The 17,728-nt window shown below is 46.7% G+C and overlaps 1 protein-coding gene across 1 annotated transcript in view; it reads right to left on the reverse strand.

Moving 5' to 3' along the window:
* Positions 1–348: 348 nt before the first annotated feature.
* The window catches only part of Sec24d (SEC24 homolog D, COPII component), an 86,510-nt gene continuing 69,130 nt past the window's right edge, over positions 349–17,728 (reverse strand). Inside the window, exons 14-23 of the mRNA XM_075981458.1 lie at positions 17,454–17,570; positions 16,629–16,799; positions 13,605–13,701; positions 13,339–13,484; positions 12,478–12,616; positions 11,539–11,657; positions 5,191–5,370; positions 3,092–3,283; positions 2,005–2,094; positions 349–1,171 (exon numbers count right to left, since the gene is read on the reverse strand). Of these exons, the coding sequence (XP_075837573.1) occupies positions 1,031–1,171; positions 2,005–2,094; positions 3,092–3,283; positions 5,191–5,370; positions 11,539–11,657; positions 12,478–12,616; positions 13,339–13,484; positions 13,605–13,701; positions 16,629–16,799; positions 17,454–17,570 (1,392 nt within the window). The 3' untranslated portion in view covers positions 349–1,030. The remainder of the gene's footprint in view (positions 1,172–2,004; positions 2,095–3,091; positions 3,284–5,190; positions 5,371–11,538; positions 11,658–12,477; positions 12,617–13,338; positions 13,485–13,604; positions 13,702–16,628; positions 16,800–17,453; positions 17,571–17,728) is intronic.

Below are 17,728 nucleotides of genomic sequence, written 5' to 3' on the forward strand. Positions count from 1 at the left end.
AACGCACACATGGAACAGTGCCATTCAAAGCCATTCTCCTAGGTGTAAGAGAACTATTTATTACTGTGTGCATTGAAGGAGACGTAACACGAGGAGTCAAGAGCAGAGGCCCCCGGGCACAAGCAGCTCTGCCAGACACGTTATAGTTAAGAACTTGTAAATGCCTTTCTCAAGGAGGGTTTCTGACAGCTGGATACAATCGAACCTTTACAAAGATAATTTGTCATCCAGACATTCTCAGTAAACCATCCAGTTTGCGAGTTTCTGCCATTTTAAAAAGTAAAAGATTTTTTTACTTTTAGTGCTATCCGTATTTCTTTTAAATTTTCAAAAGACGTGAAAAACAGCCAGAGTACATGAAGTAATTTATTGATATTGGTTAAGATCCATTATATACAGGTAGAAACCATCAAAATTGTACAAAGAACCATTAAGAATATAGATACCGTTTATAGACAAAACAACTGGAAAATATTTTAAACAGACAATATATAATTATGAAAAAAGGAGAACACGAATTGTTCTACCAGACAGATTACATGTTTTTTTAAAGTCTGCTGTGCAGATCTTAAGTTGAAAAAAAAATCTGCTCAATGTAGTCATGGAGTTTTAAAAACATTAGGTATAAGGTAAAAATGAAGTCCTTTTCCTCTCATGGCAAAGGAGAGAGGAACCAAGACCATTTTTTTTAACCATGAATCTATACAGTTTGAAAAATAATTTATATATCTAGCACAAAGAAAGGAAATCGAGACAGTGAATGGGTCTGTAAACTATGTATTCATGAAATGCAGACTGTCAGCTTTAGAAATGAGAAGCTCGACAGCCGGAAATAGACTGTTCCCTTTATGGTACCACACTCCACGGGCTTACGACCCGAGCACCAAAGCTGAAGGTCTATGTGCTATCTTGGCAAGCTATCCTGAAAATGATCAAGAAATTAAAACTAGCCTACTATCATTGGGGAAATTAGGCACCAAGTCGGAGACCGTCTCCTCAGAAATGCAAGCTCGGTGGGAGAGGAGGGCACTCAGTTCAGCAGCTGACAGATCTCCTTGTGGACACAGCAGAGGAAATCCACGTACGATGACCCTCCATAGAGTCCTTTGTCTTCCACCAGGAACTGTCGGAAAACCATCTCCCGCTGCTCTCGCTGCTTCACGATGATGAGCTAGGAAAACCCAACAACAGCCGGTTAGATACGCATTCTGCACATGGTCCAGCGATTGCCTTTGACTCAATCCTACCAAACATGGTAGGGGGGTGAGGCCTGGATGATGATGTCAGCATGCCTGATTCTATAGGTTTTTGAAAGGAGAGAGTGTGTGTGTGTGTGTGTAAATGCACAGATCAGTGCAGGTTCCCAGAGAGTCCAGAAGAGAGGGTGTAGGATCCCCCAGAAGTTACAGGCGTCATTGAGTCACCCAGTATGGGTGCTGGGGATGAAATTTGGGTCTTCTAGACAGGCAGTATGTGCCCCCTCTCCAGCTCCAGTACTACACAGAGTTTCCCCATTTGACAGCTCCACATCCAGGAGACTCCAGCATGTAGCTTACAGGAGATGGGTACAAGCAGCTTGGACTTGGCAAGAAAGTCCAACCTTCTTGGGTTGAAGACATGATTTTATTCCAAAGAGGAAATAATAAAATGGCTGAGAGTAACTATAATTACAATTTTTCAGATACAGGGAAATGCACTTTACAAATGTTCTGAGTGGTGTTTCTATGAGTATATAACATTAGGCACCAAGGAAAGCGTCTTCAAAGGCTGTCAGTGACAGCAGTCGTTTGGACACCACAAGGAAGACCACCATGATCACTAAGTGGCTATCTAGTAAGATAACCCATGGTCAAAGCTGTCTATTTTTGTGCTTGAGCCTATTAAGTATATAGACATATTCAGAGGTGGAAATTTCCTATCAAAGGTCATGAGATATAACTATAGAATAAGCATTGAAAAGATTTTTGATGAAATAAACACTTAAAGGCAGAGATCTCCTATTACCTTCATTGAGTATGGCTTCTTGTGCTGGATATTATTCATTATCATTCTGAGTTGTTGAGAGTGTGGACTTCCCACCTCAGGCAGCGATGTCTGCAGGTAAGAGCGCAATTTCGGTATGACTTGAGACACTTAGAATAGCAACAGCAATAGAGATCACTAGCCTGCTAAAGCCATCCCGCTAATGCTACAGAGACCATTTAGTAGGCTCAGTTCGTTTACCTGAAAATGGGGGAAACTGAACTATAAACTACTCATTTTTATTAGCATACATTTCCACCAATGAACCAATTATCTCTTTTGGAAATACAGGTCTTCGCTGCAATGCAGTAACAGGAGTTTTTCATGCAGAGGGTAGTTTTGGACCATCTCTCAGAAAGGTGACTAAACCCTTTCAAGACTACAGTGAGAGAGAAGAGGATGCCCGTATCCCTTTACCTTTTGGGGGAAATACTGCCGCGCTCCAACATTAAAGTAACCAGCAAGTGCTGAATCCCCAAGGAAATGCTACCTCTTACACTTCCACGACTCTGTTTTGTAAGGACCTGCCCCTGGCTTCACTAGCTCATCAGGAGCATACTGCTGCAGCATCGACCTCACCCATGTGTCACAGAGTGAAACAGAACAGTGGGATTAAAGTCCATATAGCGAACAGCCACTGGTAGACGGCAGGAGTCTGGAAGTTTTGTCAGTGGATGGTGTGTCTGTCTGTCTGTCTGCATATGCCACATTTTTGCAGGTGCCCATGGAGGCCAGAAGAGGATGTCAAATCCCCTAGAGCTGGAGTTGCAGGCAACTATAAGCTACCTGATGTGAGTGCTGGGAACTGAACCCGGGTCCTCTGCTAGGACAGCAAGCATCCTTAACCCCTGAGCCATCTCTTCTCTGTATTATTAGTTTCTGTTGAAGCCATGTCTAGTTTAACACTTCAGTAAATTATTTTACAATTTCTAATTTTTATTTATCAGAATATGATTCATATATAGAACTGTATAAACACACGCTGGTTTTCTTCAATGTACCATAAAGTTGCACATAAATTTTAAGAATTTACATTTGTATTTTATCACCAAAACTGAAAAATACCTACCAAATCTGTGTTGATATGTGCAAGCGATGGCACATTAAATATTCCTTGAATGAGTTCTGGTGGGCTGCTCACTCCGAGCCATAAGAACATGTTCAGACCATTAGCCAGCAGGAATACTCCGTCTTCGGAGAGTCGGGCCTCGGAGCAGCGGACGGCGGCAGGCAGCACTGTGCTCTTTAAGTCCGATGTGTGCTGTTGGGGCAAAGTCAGGAGACTTGGGAACTCGGCTCTCGCCCTCTCCTCATTTCCTTTCTCTTCCCCCATCACTCCCTTACAGTACACAGTTAATCGAAACCTACTTGGTGGAGACAAGAACCTCTGCCTTGTGCAGCTAATGGCCTTTGGAGGAAGACAAATGACATAAAATAAATAAAAATATACATAATTGCAGATGGTGTTAAAAGCTATGTGAAAAGCAAACAGTCAGTAGCATAAGGGGTCGTTGGTGGGGGCAGGGTAGCTAGGAAGGCTTCTCTGGCAAAGGTAAATTTTGAGTAACGCTACCTGAGGAGGTGAGGAAGGGTGAGGAGCTGGGCCTGGGGACCTAAGGAAGAGCATTCCAGACACAGAGGAAAGCTTATGCAAAGGTCCTGAGACAGGAGCCTGGCTAGGGTGTTTGAAGATTGGCAAAGAGATATGCGCAGCTGGCGTGAAATGAGAGTCTCCTATAGAAAGGGGCAGAGAAGGGCCAGCACTGGGCCAGAGCTGTCCTGGACTGGCCCGACGAGAGGAGAGATGGGCGATGTCTCACTCTGCCCTGACCTCGGAACTGCAAGCAGACTGAAGGAGAGAAAATGGTGGGAACAAGGAAGGACGGTGATGATTATGTTTGATAGCAGATAATGAACAAAAAGTGGTCACACTGTGGATCCCCTGGGAGAGCTGGCCTGTTTGCTGATAGTAGGTACGGTAGAGAAAACAGTGAGGGTGGCCAGGACAGCATGAAGGCAGGAGCGGGAAGGGCCGTGGGAGAAGCCTTCCAATGCCTGCTACATACCTGAAGACAGGGATGTGCGGCCATTAGAGAATAAATGACACCTACAGCCCAGACACAAGACCACTAAGGAAGGGAATGAAGGTAAGACAGAAGCTTCCCGGAGGCTCTAGCTTCTAGTCTCTTTGGCCCACTCATTGCTGACAATCCAAGTTTATGTGAGAATCAATCATTTGAAATGATTATTTCTTATTCTCGCATCTAACACAATTTGTCACTGAATGCACCATCGCTAAGCCCCTGCTGTCTGTCACCGCTAAGACTAAGGAGGCGTGGCATACAACCTATCAGCTTTCTCCATGAGGGAAAGAGTCCAGTAGAGTGCTGGGCATTCAAGATGTTACTAGCACCTCAACGAGGTGGAATGCATTGCCATGTGAACCCTCGAGGACAAGGGCAGCTGGGCTATTGCATGGCACAGGTGTCTTCAAGTGTGTGCCCATCTCAAGTCCCTGACTGCATTTGAGAAAAGCCAGTCTGGATAAGTGTGGGAATCTGAAACAGCCACACATTAGCTGAAAACAGATCATTCACGCCTGCGCGAGACATCCCCAGCACGTGTGTATGAGGTGCAGGCCAACTGAAGTTTCCTGTTTACAGACTCCTAAGAGTGCCTACGGAACTGATTTTTTTTTTACATTTTTTTTTATTGAGAAAAGGAGAGAAAAAAAAAGTTTCCACCTCCTCCCAGCCTCCCATTTCCCTCCCCCTCCTCCCACCGTTCTCCCCCTCCCCCCACTCCTTTCCCCTCTTCCCCCACTCCTTTCCCCCTCCCTCTCCAGTCCAAAGAGCAGTCAGGGTTCCCTGCGTTTTGATCCTACGTAATGTGCTGGCTTTGTGGGAGCCTAGCCAGTTTGGATGTTCACCTTCCTAGATATGGACGGACGGGGGAGGACCTAGGACTTACGTAACTGATTATTACCAGTGTGAGACTGTCACAGACAGGAAAGTGATCTGAGCAATCCGGACCCCTCACATCCTTCCCCAAGCACACCGAGCCCATGCAACCTCCTCAAAGGGCTTCTGCTATGAGCCCAGACTGCACGTTTTGACTGAATTTCCCTCCCAAGCGGCTCTAGGGAACACACAGTCAGCACACACTTACTATTGGCAGGAGCTGTGGATAGAAGAAGAGCTGGGAGTCAGCCACGCCCATGGTCATGACCAGCTGCCGTTGGTATGCCCGTTCGTCAGTGGAGAGCTCTGGTCTGCTGAGTAGCACGCAGTTTTTTAACAAACAGTTCATGTACACAGGCAATACTTTCATGGAGTCCGGCAGTATAAGCTGAAAAAGAAAACATTTGCTTCATGAGCCTGTCCCAGTTTTAGCTTTCTCTTTTTATACGTGTGTGTGTGTGTGTGTGTGTGTGTGTGTGTGTGTGTGTGTGTGTGCAAGCCAGAAGACAACTCCAGGTATCATATCAGGAAGAAAGACCTTCTTCCAAAGTCTCACCGGTTAGGCAGACTGGCTAACTGGTGAGCCCTGGGGACCCTCCTGTCCTACATCTGCTTCCCCAGCACTGAGATCTGCCCCTCTACTGTGTCCAGGATTTTTATGTGGGCTCTGGAGACTGAAGGCAGGGTCTTACATACTCCTGAGGCAAGCACTTTACTGACAGGAATCTTCCCAGACCGTTAGCTAGCTATCTTTCTCATGAAAAAGAATATACATTATCAGAATCCACAATGACAAGAAATTTTCCCTCAGGACTCTGAGGGGATTTAGTCCTCATCTTCCACCTCATACCCCTTCATATCAGTCGTGTCTTCACACGATCTTCTGGGTAAGGAGTATAAAGGACAAACTTGCTAACTGATTTAGGAAAGCGCATCCCAGAATGTTCTAGAATGCTCTACTTGACCATTTAATTCATCTCAACCTGGATCTCTCTCTCTCTCTCTCTCTCTCTCTCTCTCTCTCTCTCTCTCTCTGTGTGTGTGTGTGTGTGTGTGTGTGTGTGTGTGTGTGTGTGTGGTTTGGTTTGGTTTTTGAGACAGGGTTTCACTGTGTAGCCCTGGCTGTCCTGTAACTCTCTCCGCAGACCAGGCTGGCCTTGAACTCACAGAGATCCACTTGCCTCTGCCTTCTGATTACTGGGATTAAAGGTGTGCACCACCACCACCTGGCTCTCTGATCTCATTTCAAGGCACCAGAGTCAGGGAATGTATGCTTTCCCGCAAGAGACACTCTTTTCTTTATAGTTTGCCCCTCTAGTGAGAAGCCCTTCCCAGTGTCAACTTCGGCTACTGGATTACTTTCTCAGGGTGGAAGATGAAGAAACTGGAACATGGTCAAGTCACAGAGCCAGTAGCCCCAGTGCCGTTTCTACACAGTTCATAGCACAGTATGAGATGACCCTCACAAACAGAAGTGGATATATACCTTTGAAAGACCTTGAAATGTCGCTGATCGCTTCAAGTTAACCAGGAATAGTAAGGTAGCCTTATATATCCATCATTTTAAGTGCCACAAAGGAGTAAGCTTGGCATTCATGACAGCTCTAAAGAGGCTGGGTTACGTGGGACCCAGGGAAGAAACCGGAAGGAGCAAGAATGAAAGCCGATGGGGAGTTGTTAGAATGAGGGAAAGCAGGAGGAAAGATTTACTCCATATGTTTGATGTCAAAAAGAAAATATATCCCAGGTCATTGCTGTAAAATCTCTCCTAAAGTTCCCTGGCTCCTCCATAATTAAATTACCTTGAAGAGAAAAGGTACTGGTTAGGGGTAAGCCAAAAATTCATGAAGGTCTGGTTCAACCAAGTTTGAAAATTCTTTGCACTTTCTAATGACAGAGCAGTCATAAACAAAAACACTGGAAATTTTGCAGTTAAAGTCTTTGCCTTGCCTTTTTTATTGTTTTGAAAAGGGACTTCAGCGGCATTTTAAGTAACAGATTTACTATTTTATGTGAGTGAATGTTTTGCTCAAATGTATGTCTGTGCAGTACATGAATACCGAGTGCCCTCGGAGGTCAGAAGAGGGTGTAGGATGCCCTGGAACTGGAGTCACAGAGGTTGTGAGCCACAATGTGGGTGCTGGGGATCAAACTCAGTCCTCCACAAGAGTAACAAGCGTTCTTAACTGCTGAGTCATCTATCCAGCCACGGCTCTGCCTTTGAGGAGCATTTTATTCCCGAACAATATAAGTGGCTGATTCGATTTCAGAAAGATAACTAGCCCTACTTGCACAAACCTGCACATTTACTAGAACATTCCTCTGAGTACTCTCATGGCTGAGCAACTGAGTCAGAGTGGTATCTCCCTAAATTTTGTCCCCCTAAGTGGTTTCTCTTGCCTTTGGTCATTGAGCAAAAGTAGTCCACTCAGGTCTGTTATACAACCAAAGTACATCTCTCGATGGTCTATCTTGGTGTTGGGCTCTGGATGTGGAAAGCGTCCTGAGGACTCAGTACTGAAGGCTTGGTCCTCCATGCACCCGTGCTCAGAGGTGGGGTGCTGGAGGTGATGGGAGCATCAGGGCCCTAGCATCCTGAGGACTCGGTACTGAAGGCTTGGTCCTCCGTGCACCCGTGCTCAGAGGTGGATGTGGAAGGTGATAGGAGTATCAGGGCCCTAGCATCCTGAGGACTCGGTACTGAAGGCTTGGTCCTCCGTGCACCTGTGTTCAGAGGTGGGTGTGGAAGGTGATGGGAGTATCAGGGCCCTAGCATCCTGAGGACTCGGTACTGAAGGCTTGGTCCTCCATGCACCCGTGCTCAGAGGTGGGTGTGGAAGGTGATAGGAGCATCAGGGCCCTAGCATCCTGAGGACTCGGTACTGAAGGCTTGGTCCTCCATGCACCCGAGCTCAGAGGTGGGGTGCTGGAGGTGATGGGAGCATCAGGGCCCTAGCATCCTGAGGACTCGGTACTGAAGGCTTGGTCCTCCGTGCACCCGTGCTCAGAGGTGGGGTGCTGGAGGTGATGGGAGCATCAGGGCCCTAGCATCCTGAGGACTCGGTACTGAAGGCTTGGTCCTCCATGCACCCGTGCTCAGAGGTGGGGTGCTGGAGGTGATGGGAGCATCAGGGCCCTAGCATCCTGAGGACTCGGTACTGAAGGCTTGGTCCTCCATGCACCCGTGCTCAGAGGTGGGGTGCTGGAGGTGATGGGAGCATCAGGGCCCTAGCATCCTGAGGACTCGGTACTGAAGGCTTGGTCCTCCATGCACCCGAGCTCAGAGGTGGGGTGCTGGAGGTGATGGGAGCATCAGGGCCCTAGCATCCTGAGGACTCGGTACGGAAGGCTTGGTCCTCCGTGCACCCGTGCTCGGAGGTGGGGTGCTGGAGGTGATGGGAGCATCAGGGCCCTACCTTCATTGGTGGTTGCAGGTGCAAATGAAAGTTCAAGTGGAGAAAGAAAAATCTCATTTTAAAGAGCAGATATCGTCTCTATTATCGCCCTGAATAAAACAAGAATCACCACAGCTTGTCCTACAATGTTTACGCCATCAAAAGAGTTGCTCTAGTGTAGACATGATTCTCCTTTTGCACCAGAAGCCTTGCTTTTCCCCTTAAATAGGCAACAGATTGTTTCTTCACTTAAGGTTGTTAAAGGCGATCATTTTAATATTAGCGAATAACCTTGAGGAGGAGGCGCTGGTTGTGCCAGCTCCACAGCCACTGATCCTTCGAAAGCTGAGACACACCAGGGTGGAAAGAGAATCTTCCAGAAATCCCAGACAAGTAGAGAAGGTGGGTACAGAGTGCTCAAAATTGGCCTCCATTCAAGCTGGGTTCCACATGCATATGGTGGGCTCACGTGACTCAAACAAGCACACTTCCCAAATGTGCCTGCCTCTCTTCCCCAGACCACCCCCCCTCTCCCTCCCTCCCTCCCTCCCTCCCTCCCTCCCTCCCTCCCTCCCTCCCTCCCTCCCTCCGTTCTAGTTTTTTGTTTTGTTTTGTTTTTGTTTTAGGAGACAGGGCCTCATAGAACTCACACAGGCTTCAACCTTCAACACCTGATCCTGTTTCCTCCCCCTCAGAGTGCAGGGATTACAGGCCTAGGCCACTACACCTGGCTTCTGCAATAGTATGGAAACTTGAGTCTACTAAAGCAAACATATCCTGAATAACAAAGACAAATGAGCAGCCATACTGACTCAACAGTTCTTGGAACAACTACCAACACAGAAGGTAAAAGAATATTTGACTAATCATTTCAAGCAGCACAAAGGGGAACTTTCCTGAAAAGGGTGGTGTAACAAACGCATGTCTTGTTTTCCTTCCTTACTCAGTTGTGAATTTAGATGCAGGATTTGTCAGTGATCTCTTCCTGCCTACAGCTTCCTCCAAGGTGAGTAGCCACTTCAACAATGAATGGGTTAGAAAAATGCCCTATGAGTTGCTCACTGTGTTCTTTTTAAATCAGAACCCTTTAGTTATATTCTATATAGCTATGAATATAGTATATTCAGTATAGAGCCATTAAAACTGCCATCTAACTTCATGGACACAGAGGAGAATGTGAACCAGAGGACACAGGCAAAACACATGGTTTAGCCTTTCTAAGTAAGGTTTATCTTAAATTTCAAATTACTTAGATGATGGCCAAAGACAATTGTTTTGAAGTAATTCTATTAATAATGTGTAAGCTGAGGCAGGAGGATTGCCACACATTCAAGGAGAGCCTTATCTACACAGAGAATTGCAGGCCAGTCAGGTCTACATAGTGAGACCATGTCTCAATATGCAACTTTTAAATGAAAATAATTCCATCATTTATGTTATAAATTATATTTATTTTTTAAAGAGCCATTGTTACTACTGTAGTCAGTTCATGGCAACATTATTTATATGCCTAGTCTGTTTAAGCACGCACATTTCACAACATAACATCTAGGTCTATATACAAAAGAGAATACTGCAATATTATGACATTCCTCTGTTATAAACAATGTAGTCGTGACTGTCACATTTTTGGTTCAGACACTTTGTTAAGCCCAGGTTTCTCTTTTGATGTTGGCTACAAAGGCACATACTCCCATTGTCATGGTCCCCTCCCACCTCAGCTGCATCCTCAGTTTCCTTGCTTGTATGCTCTGTTTCAGAGTATCTGGCTGCAGCGGCTGCGCACACTTGCTCTGCACATGAGAGCTGCAGCAGCTGCGCACACTCTCTCTGCACATGCTGGCTGCAGCAGCTGCACACTCTCTCTGCACATGCTGGCTGCAGCATCTGCGCACACTCGCTCTGCACATGCTGACTGCAGCAGCTGCACACTCTCTCTGCACATGCTGGCTGCAGCGGCTGCGCACACTCTCTCTGCACATGCTGGCTGTAGCGGCTGCACACACTTGCTCTGCACATGCTGACTGCAGCGGCTGCGCACACTTGCTCTGCACATGAGAGCTGCAGCTGCACACACTTGCTCTGCACATGCTGACTGCAGCAGCTGCGCACACTTGCTCTGCACATGAGAGCTGCAGCTGCACACACTTGCTCTGCACATGAGAGCTGCAGCTGCGCACACTTGCTCTGCACATGAGAGCTGCAGCAGCTGCCCACACTTGCCCTGCACATGCTGGCTGTAGCGGCTGCACACACTTGATCTGCACATGAGAGTTGCAGAAGCTGCACACACTTGCTCTGCACATGCTGGCTGCAACAATTTCTACACACACTTGCTCTGCACATGCTGGCTGTAGCGGCTGCACACACTTGATCTGCACATGAGAGTTGCAGAAGCTGCGCACACTTGCTCTGCACATGCTGGCTGCAGCAGCTGCGCACACTTGCTCTGCACATGCTGACTGCAGCAGCTGCGCACACTTGCTCTGCACATGAGAACTGCAGCTGCACACACTTGCTCTGCACATGAGAGCTGCAGCTGCACACACTTGCTCTGCACATGAGAGCTGCAGCTGCACACACTTGCTCTGCACATGAGAGCTGCAGCTGCACACACTTGCTCTGCACATGAGAGCTGCAGCAGCTGCCCACACTTGCCCTGCACATGAGAGTTGCAGAAGCTGCACACACTTGCTCTGCACATGCTGGCTGCAGCAGCTGCGCACACTTGCTCTGCACATGAGAGCTGCAGCTGCACACACTTGCTCTGCACATGAGAGCTGCAGCAGCTGCGCACACTTGCTCTGCACATGAGAGCTGCAGCAGCTGCGCACACTTGCCCTGCACATGAGAGCTGCAGCTGCACACACTTGCCCTGCACATGAGAGCTGCAGCTGCACACACTCGCTCTGCACATGAGAGCTGCAGCAGCTGCACACACTTGCTCTGCACATGAGAGCTGCAGAAGCTGCGCACACTTGCTCTGCACATGAGAGCTGCAGCTGCACACACTCGCTCTGCACATGCTGACTGCAGCAGCTGCACACTCTCTCTGCACATGCTGGCTGCAGCGGCTGCACACACTTGCTCTGCACATGAGAGCTGCAGCTGCACACACTTGCCCTGCACATGCTGGCTGCTCAGACCAGCCGGGAACTCACCTGGCTTGCTGCAGACGGACTGGCACAGTGCTTCCGGTAACACGCCAACATATGGGCAGTCTGATTAACTAGAATTTCCCGGATGACCTTCAGAGGCTGGTTCAAAACTGCTTTAAAGGCTAGGAGCACAAAACCACAAACAGGAAGGATGTGAAAGCTTTAGAAACTGATCTCTTCATAATAACAAAGAACAAGTTGCTGTTATCTTGAGACAACCAAACAAGGATGGTGTTCTTGCTAATGGCCCTCTTCTGAGTACATAGGGTGGATGATCCAGGCAACGGAGGACAATGGTCGAATTACAGCGAAGGGTCACATCGACCCAGATTTATCCTGAGACTACTAGAAATAGTGTTCTATACACAGAAAAGACAGGCCAGCCTGTTGTTTGTCTGCAGGCTGAAATGCTCTCCTCCATACCTTAAGTACGGACTTTCAGAAGGGAAGCCAGAGAAAGCATCCATTCTGCTCTGTGATGGGCACAGATAACCAACATTGGTGCAAGTCACTGGTGCTAGAGGGCATACTCACACACTCCTAAATTTCGCCTTCTACCCTTTACTAGCAAGGAAACTCAAGGCAGATCTGTGGCCCTGGGGAGTCCTGTCTCGCCCACTACAGCTGGTGGGTGCTGACCATTCTTCAACCCTTGACTTAACTGGTTCTTCTGGTTTGCTTTGTTTTTCGAGACAGGGTTTCTCTGTAGCTTTGAGACCTGTCCTGGAACTAGCTCTGTAGACCAGGCTGACCTCGAACTCATAGAGATCCACCTGCCTCTCTGCCTCCTGAGTGCTGGGATTAAAGGTGCGTGCCACTCCCCCGCAGCTGACTTTACTGGTTCTTGTACCACCATGGTACAAGTAGTGTTTTCCAGCTTCTGCCTGGGCACCCAGTGAATCTCGACTGAATCACTGAGCTACGATGTTAGCAAGATGTTACCTGACTTGGCAAAGAAGTTGATAAGGGCGTCTGTTTCGCAGCTCTTGTAAAGGTCTGCCAGCTGGGTGCTGCAGTTTAAGGCGAGATTGTGAATCCGGAGTCTTCGCTGACCGCCAATGGTCGTGTAGAGCACAGCACACTGCAGAAGCAACATTGAGGCATGGGTATTACTGGACCAGGTCCAGACAAGCTAACCTAATCCTATTTGCATGTGTAGGATAGAGGCTAAAACTGCAGCCCCTGTATGCTGAAGTTCTAACCCCCAACACCACAGAAAAATGACTTTATTTGGAGGTAGGACATATATATACATATATATATATATGATTTTTTTTATTTTTGAGATTAATAAAATTACAACATCTCTCCCTTCCCTTTCCTCTCTTCAAATCCTCCCATATACCCCTCCACACCTTCCTTCAAATTCATGGCCTCTTATCTCACTAATTGTTATTGCATGTATATGTTCCTTATCCCTAAATACAACCTGTTCAGTCCATATAATGTTACATATGTATGTTTTCAGGGCTGACCATCTGGTACCGGATGCCAACAGATACACTCTTCCTTAGGGAAGAGCATGGAGGTAGCACCTGCAGAGGGTGAATTAACTAAAATGAACTCATTAGGGTGGGGTCATATGACTGCAAGAACCTTGGACACAGACACTTCACAGGGACCAGTCTGCTGATGTCCGACGCTTCACATCGGTTTGCTGGGCTAATCATTGCCATGTCGCGTGAAGCAGCATGTATATATATATCAATCTATGGGTGAGTCCCACAAGAGTATGCTAAGGACTCCTGCGTCGAGAAGGAGAGTCCCGTTTCTCTATGACGAGAGTAGCACATTTGGCGGCACCTGGATCAAGGCTCCAGCGTCCTCACTGAGTTTGTCATCGTGCTTGAACTCTACAGTCACGGCCTTGTCACAGTCGATGGCTGCCATCTCTACATCCGTGGTGTTGTTCATAAATATGCCTCCAAAGAAATCGGTGGCTCTGAAACCTAAAGGACCGGAAGAAAGAAACATTAGCTTATCTGAACTTTGCCGTGCTTTGTTTTGCAGTTACTTAAAGAGAGAATAATTCTGCAGCAGCGACGTGAGATGATGTAAATGGTAGTTACCTGTGCTGGTGCGAACCCTCATGATGGCATCGAAGCCTATTTTCTTTTCAATATCATTTCGGAGGTCATTCAGAAACTGCTGGCTATCCAAATTTACCTAAAAGACAAAATGTGATCAGTGGCCACCAGGTGGCAGTAAAGGACTTCAAGTAACATTACTATTCTCTGACTTTTAAAATAATTTTTATATTTTGACTTAGCACACTTATATGTATGTCTTATATACATATATGAAATTGAAATTTGTGCCCTGGCAATGCTGAAGCACGCATGGGCAGCCCTGTATGGTGGTTCTCTGAACCTGTCCATATTGGGTTTCACGGTCTAAATTGATGAGGATGATGTACATATATAATCTTATGAAATACATAACCTTTGGGCAGTGACTCAAAGTTAAGTTCCTAAATAAACAGATAAGTTCCTTATCTATTTTTCATCTTCATAACATTTGGGTGGGAAGATCACTTATTAATTTTATTTTGAAAATGGAGAAATAGCATAAGCCATTCACTCAGGGGATTAGTGTTAGACATGGAAAGCGATTCAGTGTTTAACATATGGAGTCCATTGGACTTCGTAGCTACTCTTTTAAACTGTATTTATGAAAGTTGTTGACATCCCACACCTAAGCAGTATTAATGGGGTGCACAAGCATGCAGTCCGGAGCTGAGGCTCACCTAGAACACTACCTAGCTGGGAGGCAGCAGCCAATGATATGTCTGACCAGGTCAGAAAAGTCTTTATGAGATTCTCACCATTGCTGCTCGAGAGGCAGCGGAGAGGCACAGAGACACACAGACACATAAAGACAGACAGACAGACAGACACACACACACACACACACACACACACGATTCCCATCCCCAATCCCCAGAACAAAGAGAAGAGAAGAGGAAAGAAAACAGGCATACCACAGACACTGCACACACACCAGGTGCCCGACTATGGACACTGCACACACACACACCAGGTGCCCGACTATGGACACTGCACACACACACCAGATGCCCGACTATGGACACTGAACACACACACACCAGGTGCCCGACTATGGACACTGCACACACACACACCAGGTGCCCGACTATGGACACTGCACACACACACCAGATGCCCAACCATGAACACTGTATACACACACCTGTTGCCCGACTCTATTCCTGACCATCATTTTCACCTGGCAATATTTTTTAATGGAAGACACTATTAAAATTTTTACTTTTAAAGCTGAGGAGATGCTAATATGATTCTGTCTTCAACAATGCACACAAAAGCTGAAGCGAATTAACACTAACGCTGATTATAAAACGTTCTACTTACTGACAGTGCAGACAGCTTTCTTCTATGGGATCATGACACCACTTCTTTTTTAATAACATCGATGGAATCAATAATAAACTTTGGTGTAGTGACAAACAACCAAAGCACTTTTATCAAACACTACACAGAACCAGCGCACTACTAAGGGAATGGAATCAACAAGGTGAAGTCCGATGCCTCTTGCCAACACGACCCTTGGTCACAGTGCACCTAAGTCACTCTCATGAAGACAGCCTCACCCATGTGGGACCCCAGCACTACCCCAGCCAGGACTTCGTTAGCAAGGAATGGAAGATGGAGGTTTCTGAGCAAATGTATTCCCTCACTAGAGAATGACATGAAACAGTCGCAGCGGACCTCAAATACCTGCAATTGTGACCAGAGGAGTGTCTGAGTTTTACCATCGTTAAGGGCTTATGTTCTAGGGTACCTGCAACGACATATGTTTATCCTGAAGTCTTCAAGGGGTCTGAAGCTTTTTTAAAAATGCATTTCATTTTCAGTCTTTGGCCTTCCTAAGTCTCTTACTTAACTTCCCATACAAATACATAACTGGGTGCTGTTTTCCACCCCTACGCTAAGACAGCATGAGCATTTGTCTTAGGAGAACAGCCCTGTGTGACCAGTTGCCCTGTGGAGCATGAACATCAGTGGCCTGGCCCTGGGTCCTCCTGGGGCCACACCCATTCTCTGTGCCTAAATACAGTAAGACTTCGAGATACAACTGTCCCCAAGAGAAGCCTGTCCTAAACTGGGGCGTATGCCTTTGCCTAATTCAGGGGAGGCACGTTAGTCCAATGTGTAAGAGAGGGGGTGATGAACTGAACCTGCCTCATAGTTCAACAAATTAAAACAAGCATGCAGTTACATTTTCAAACATTATCTTAGATGTCTCTTATATAAAGTATACTTTCCCCCATTGCAAAGTTCACATTAATATTCAACTCTGGGGCAGTATAAGCGCGATGTGTGAGCTGAAATCAGTAGGAGGCCAATCCAAACACACACAGTTTTTTATCACTCGAATTTACGAAAGTTGCTAGTTGTCCACAATGCAACTTTCTTAAACCATCAAACTGAAACTGGGCTGGGGAGATGGCTCAAGCCTTAAGAACACTTGAAGTGGCTGGGCAGTGGTAACATACACCTTTAATCCTAGCACTCCTGGGGCAGAGGCAGGCAGATCTCTGTGAGTTCAAGGTCAACCTGGTTTACAGAGCTAGTACCAAGACAGGCTCCAAAGCTACAGAGAAACCCTGTCTCAAAGGACCCAAAAAAGAAAACAAAACAACAACAACAACAACAAAACCACTTATTGTGTGAGTCTAATGACCTGAGTTTGGTCCTGACCCACACGCAAAAACACAAACAATCAATAGGTATGGTAGCTCAAAGCTGTATCTCAGAACTCCTACAGCAATACAGGAGGCAGAGTAGAACTCCCAGAAAGCTTGCTGGGCAAACTAGTCTAGGGCAGTGCACAGTACACATGCAGAAACAAGGAAGACTCTACCCCAACTAGAAGGAGAACCAACTCCTCAAAGTCCTTCCTGACCACCAGAAGCTCTCACTGACACGCACATGCCCCGCCCCCCATGCACACCAGGGGGATGGGGGAGAAGGACAGAGACAAAGTACATCTTAAGTGAATATTCAAAATTCAGCCAGGAGTAAACACGGACACACAGATGGCTCGCCACTTACCTGAAATCCATTGTACTTGTAAAGGGTTCCTCCCGTGAGCAGGGGGACCAGCCCCAAGGAAGCCACATCCGCATACTGACTGGGGAAGAGGAAGAGAGTCACCGAGCAGCTATTGGCTACACAGTCCTTGGCCAGAGATTCATAGACAGTTGATTGGGGCTGGAAAAGCATCTGAGGAAAAAAGATGGAAGAAATGAAAAGCTATACAGTATTTTTTTATTAAAATTTAAGTTTCTATTAATTTTTTTAATTGGACATTTTAAATGGGGGAAAATACGGAATTTCTACCTCCAGTTAAGTGGACTAGGCTAATGAAGTGAAATAGTTGGTTTCTTTCAGGTTATCTGTTGCTCTAACACCCTAATGGGGTCCCTGTTCCCATCCTCAGCCTGTAGGCCTGGATGCAGTTCTGTGGATTGGATGGTGCTGAGTGACCGAGGGGCGTGCACCTCAGCCACACCCATCTTCCATCACCAAAGACTGTTCCCGGCTGCCACACTGTCTTGGACTTGAGTGAAGGCTTCTTTTCAGCATCTGACCTTGGCTTCACGACTGGTGTCTCTTCCTTAGGAGAGTGAGGTCACAGAGCAACCGCCTTCCCTCTCTACTTTCTTCTTTGTGCAAGCCCTCCCTTCCATTTCTCTAAAATTCTCATCTGACACAGGTTACACATGGAAGATGTTTCAGTGTAGACTCGTCAGCTAGCAGCCTCTCTGGTGATATGAAACCCCCTAGCAGTTTTCAGTTCCGAATACTCATGGAGGATGGGACCCCCCTTTAACAATGCTTCAACGGACGCTTCAAAGAGTAACCGCTCCCAGGTACCTTCTCTTTGTCTGTGTTAACCAGCTTTTTGTCATCTCTGTTCTTGAGTTTTCCCGGTGCTTCTGCAGTAGGCAAGGAGGAATGGAAGATGAAAAGCTTCCCAGGGCACTCTGCTGCCTAAAAGCAACACACAAAATGTCTGGTTGTTGTGGTTTTATTTTTAAGAGAATCAGAAATGTATGAAAATCCTACCTCACTGCAGTCAGGAAGGTAAAGATGAAAATGAAGAACAAACTACAGTTGAGGCGGGGGAGGGGGGGACGGGACAAAAGGGA

This window comes from Microtus pennsylvanicus, chromosome 7 (genome assembly GCF_037038515.1).
Source record: "Microtus pennsylvanicus isolate mMicPen1 chromosome 7, mMicPen1.hap1, whole genome shotgun sequence".
In the NCBI taxonomy this organism is placed as follows: domain Eukaryota; kingdom Metazoa; phylum Chordata; class Mammalia; order Rodentia; family Cricetidae; genus Microtus; species Microtus pennsylvanicus.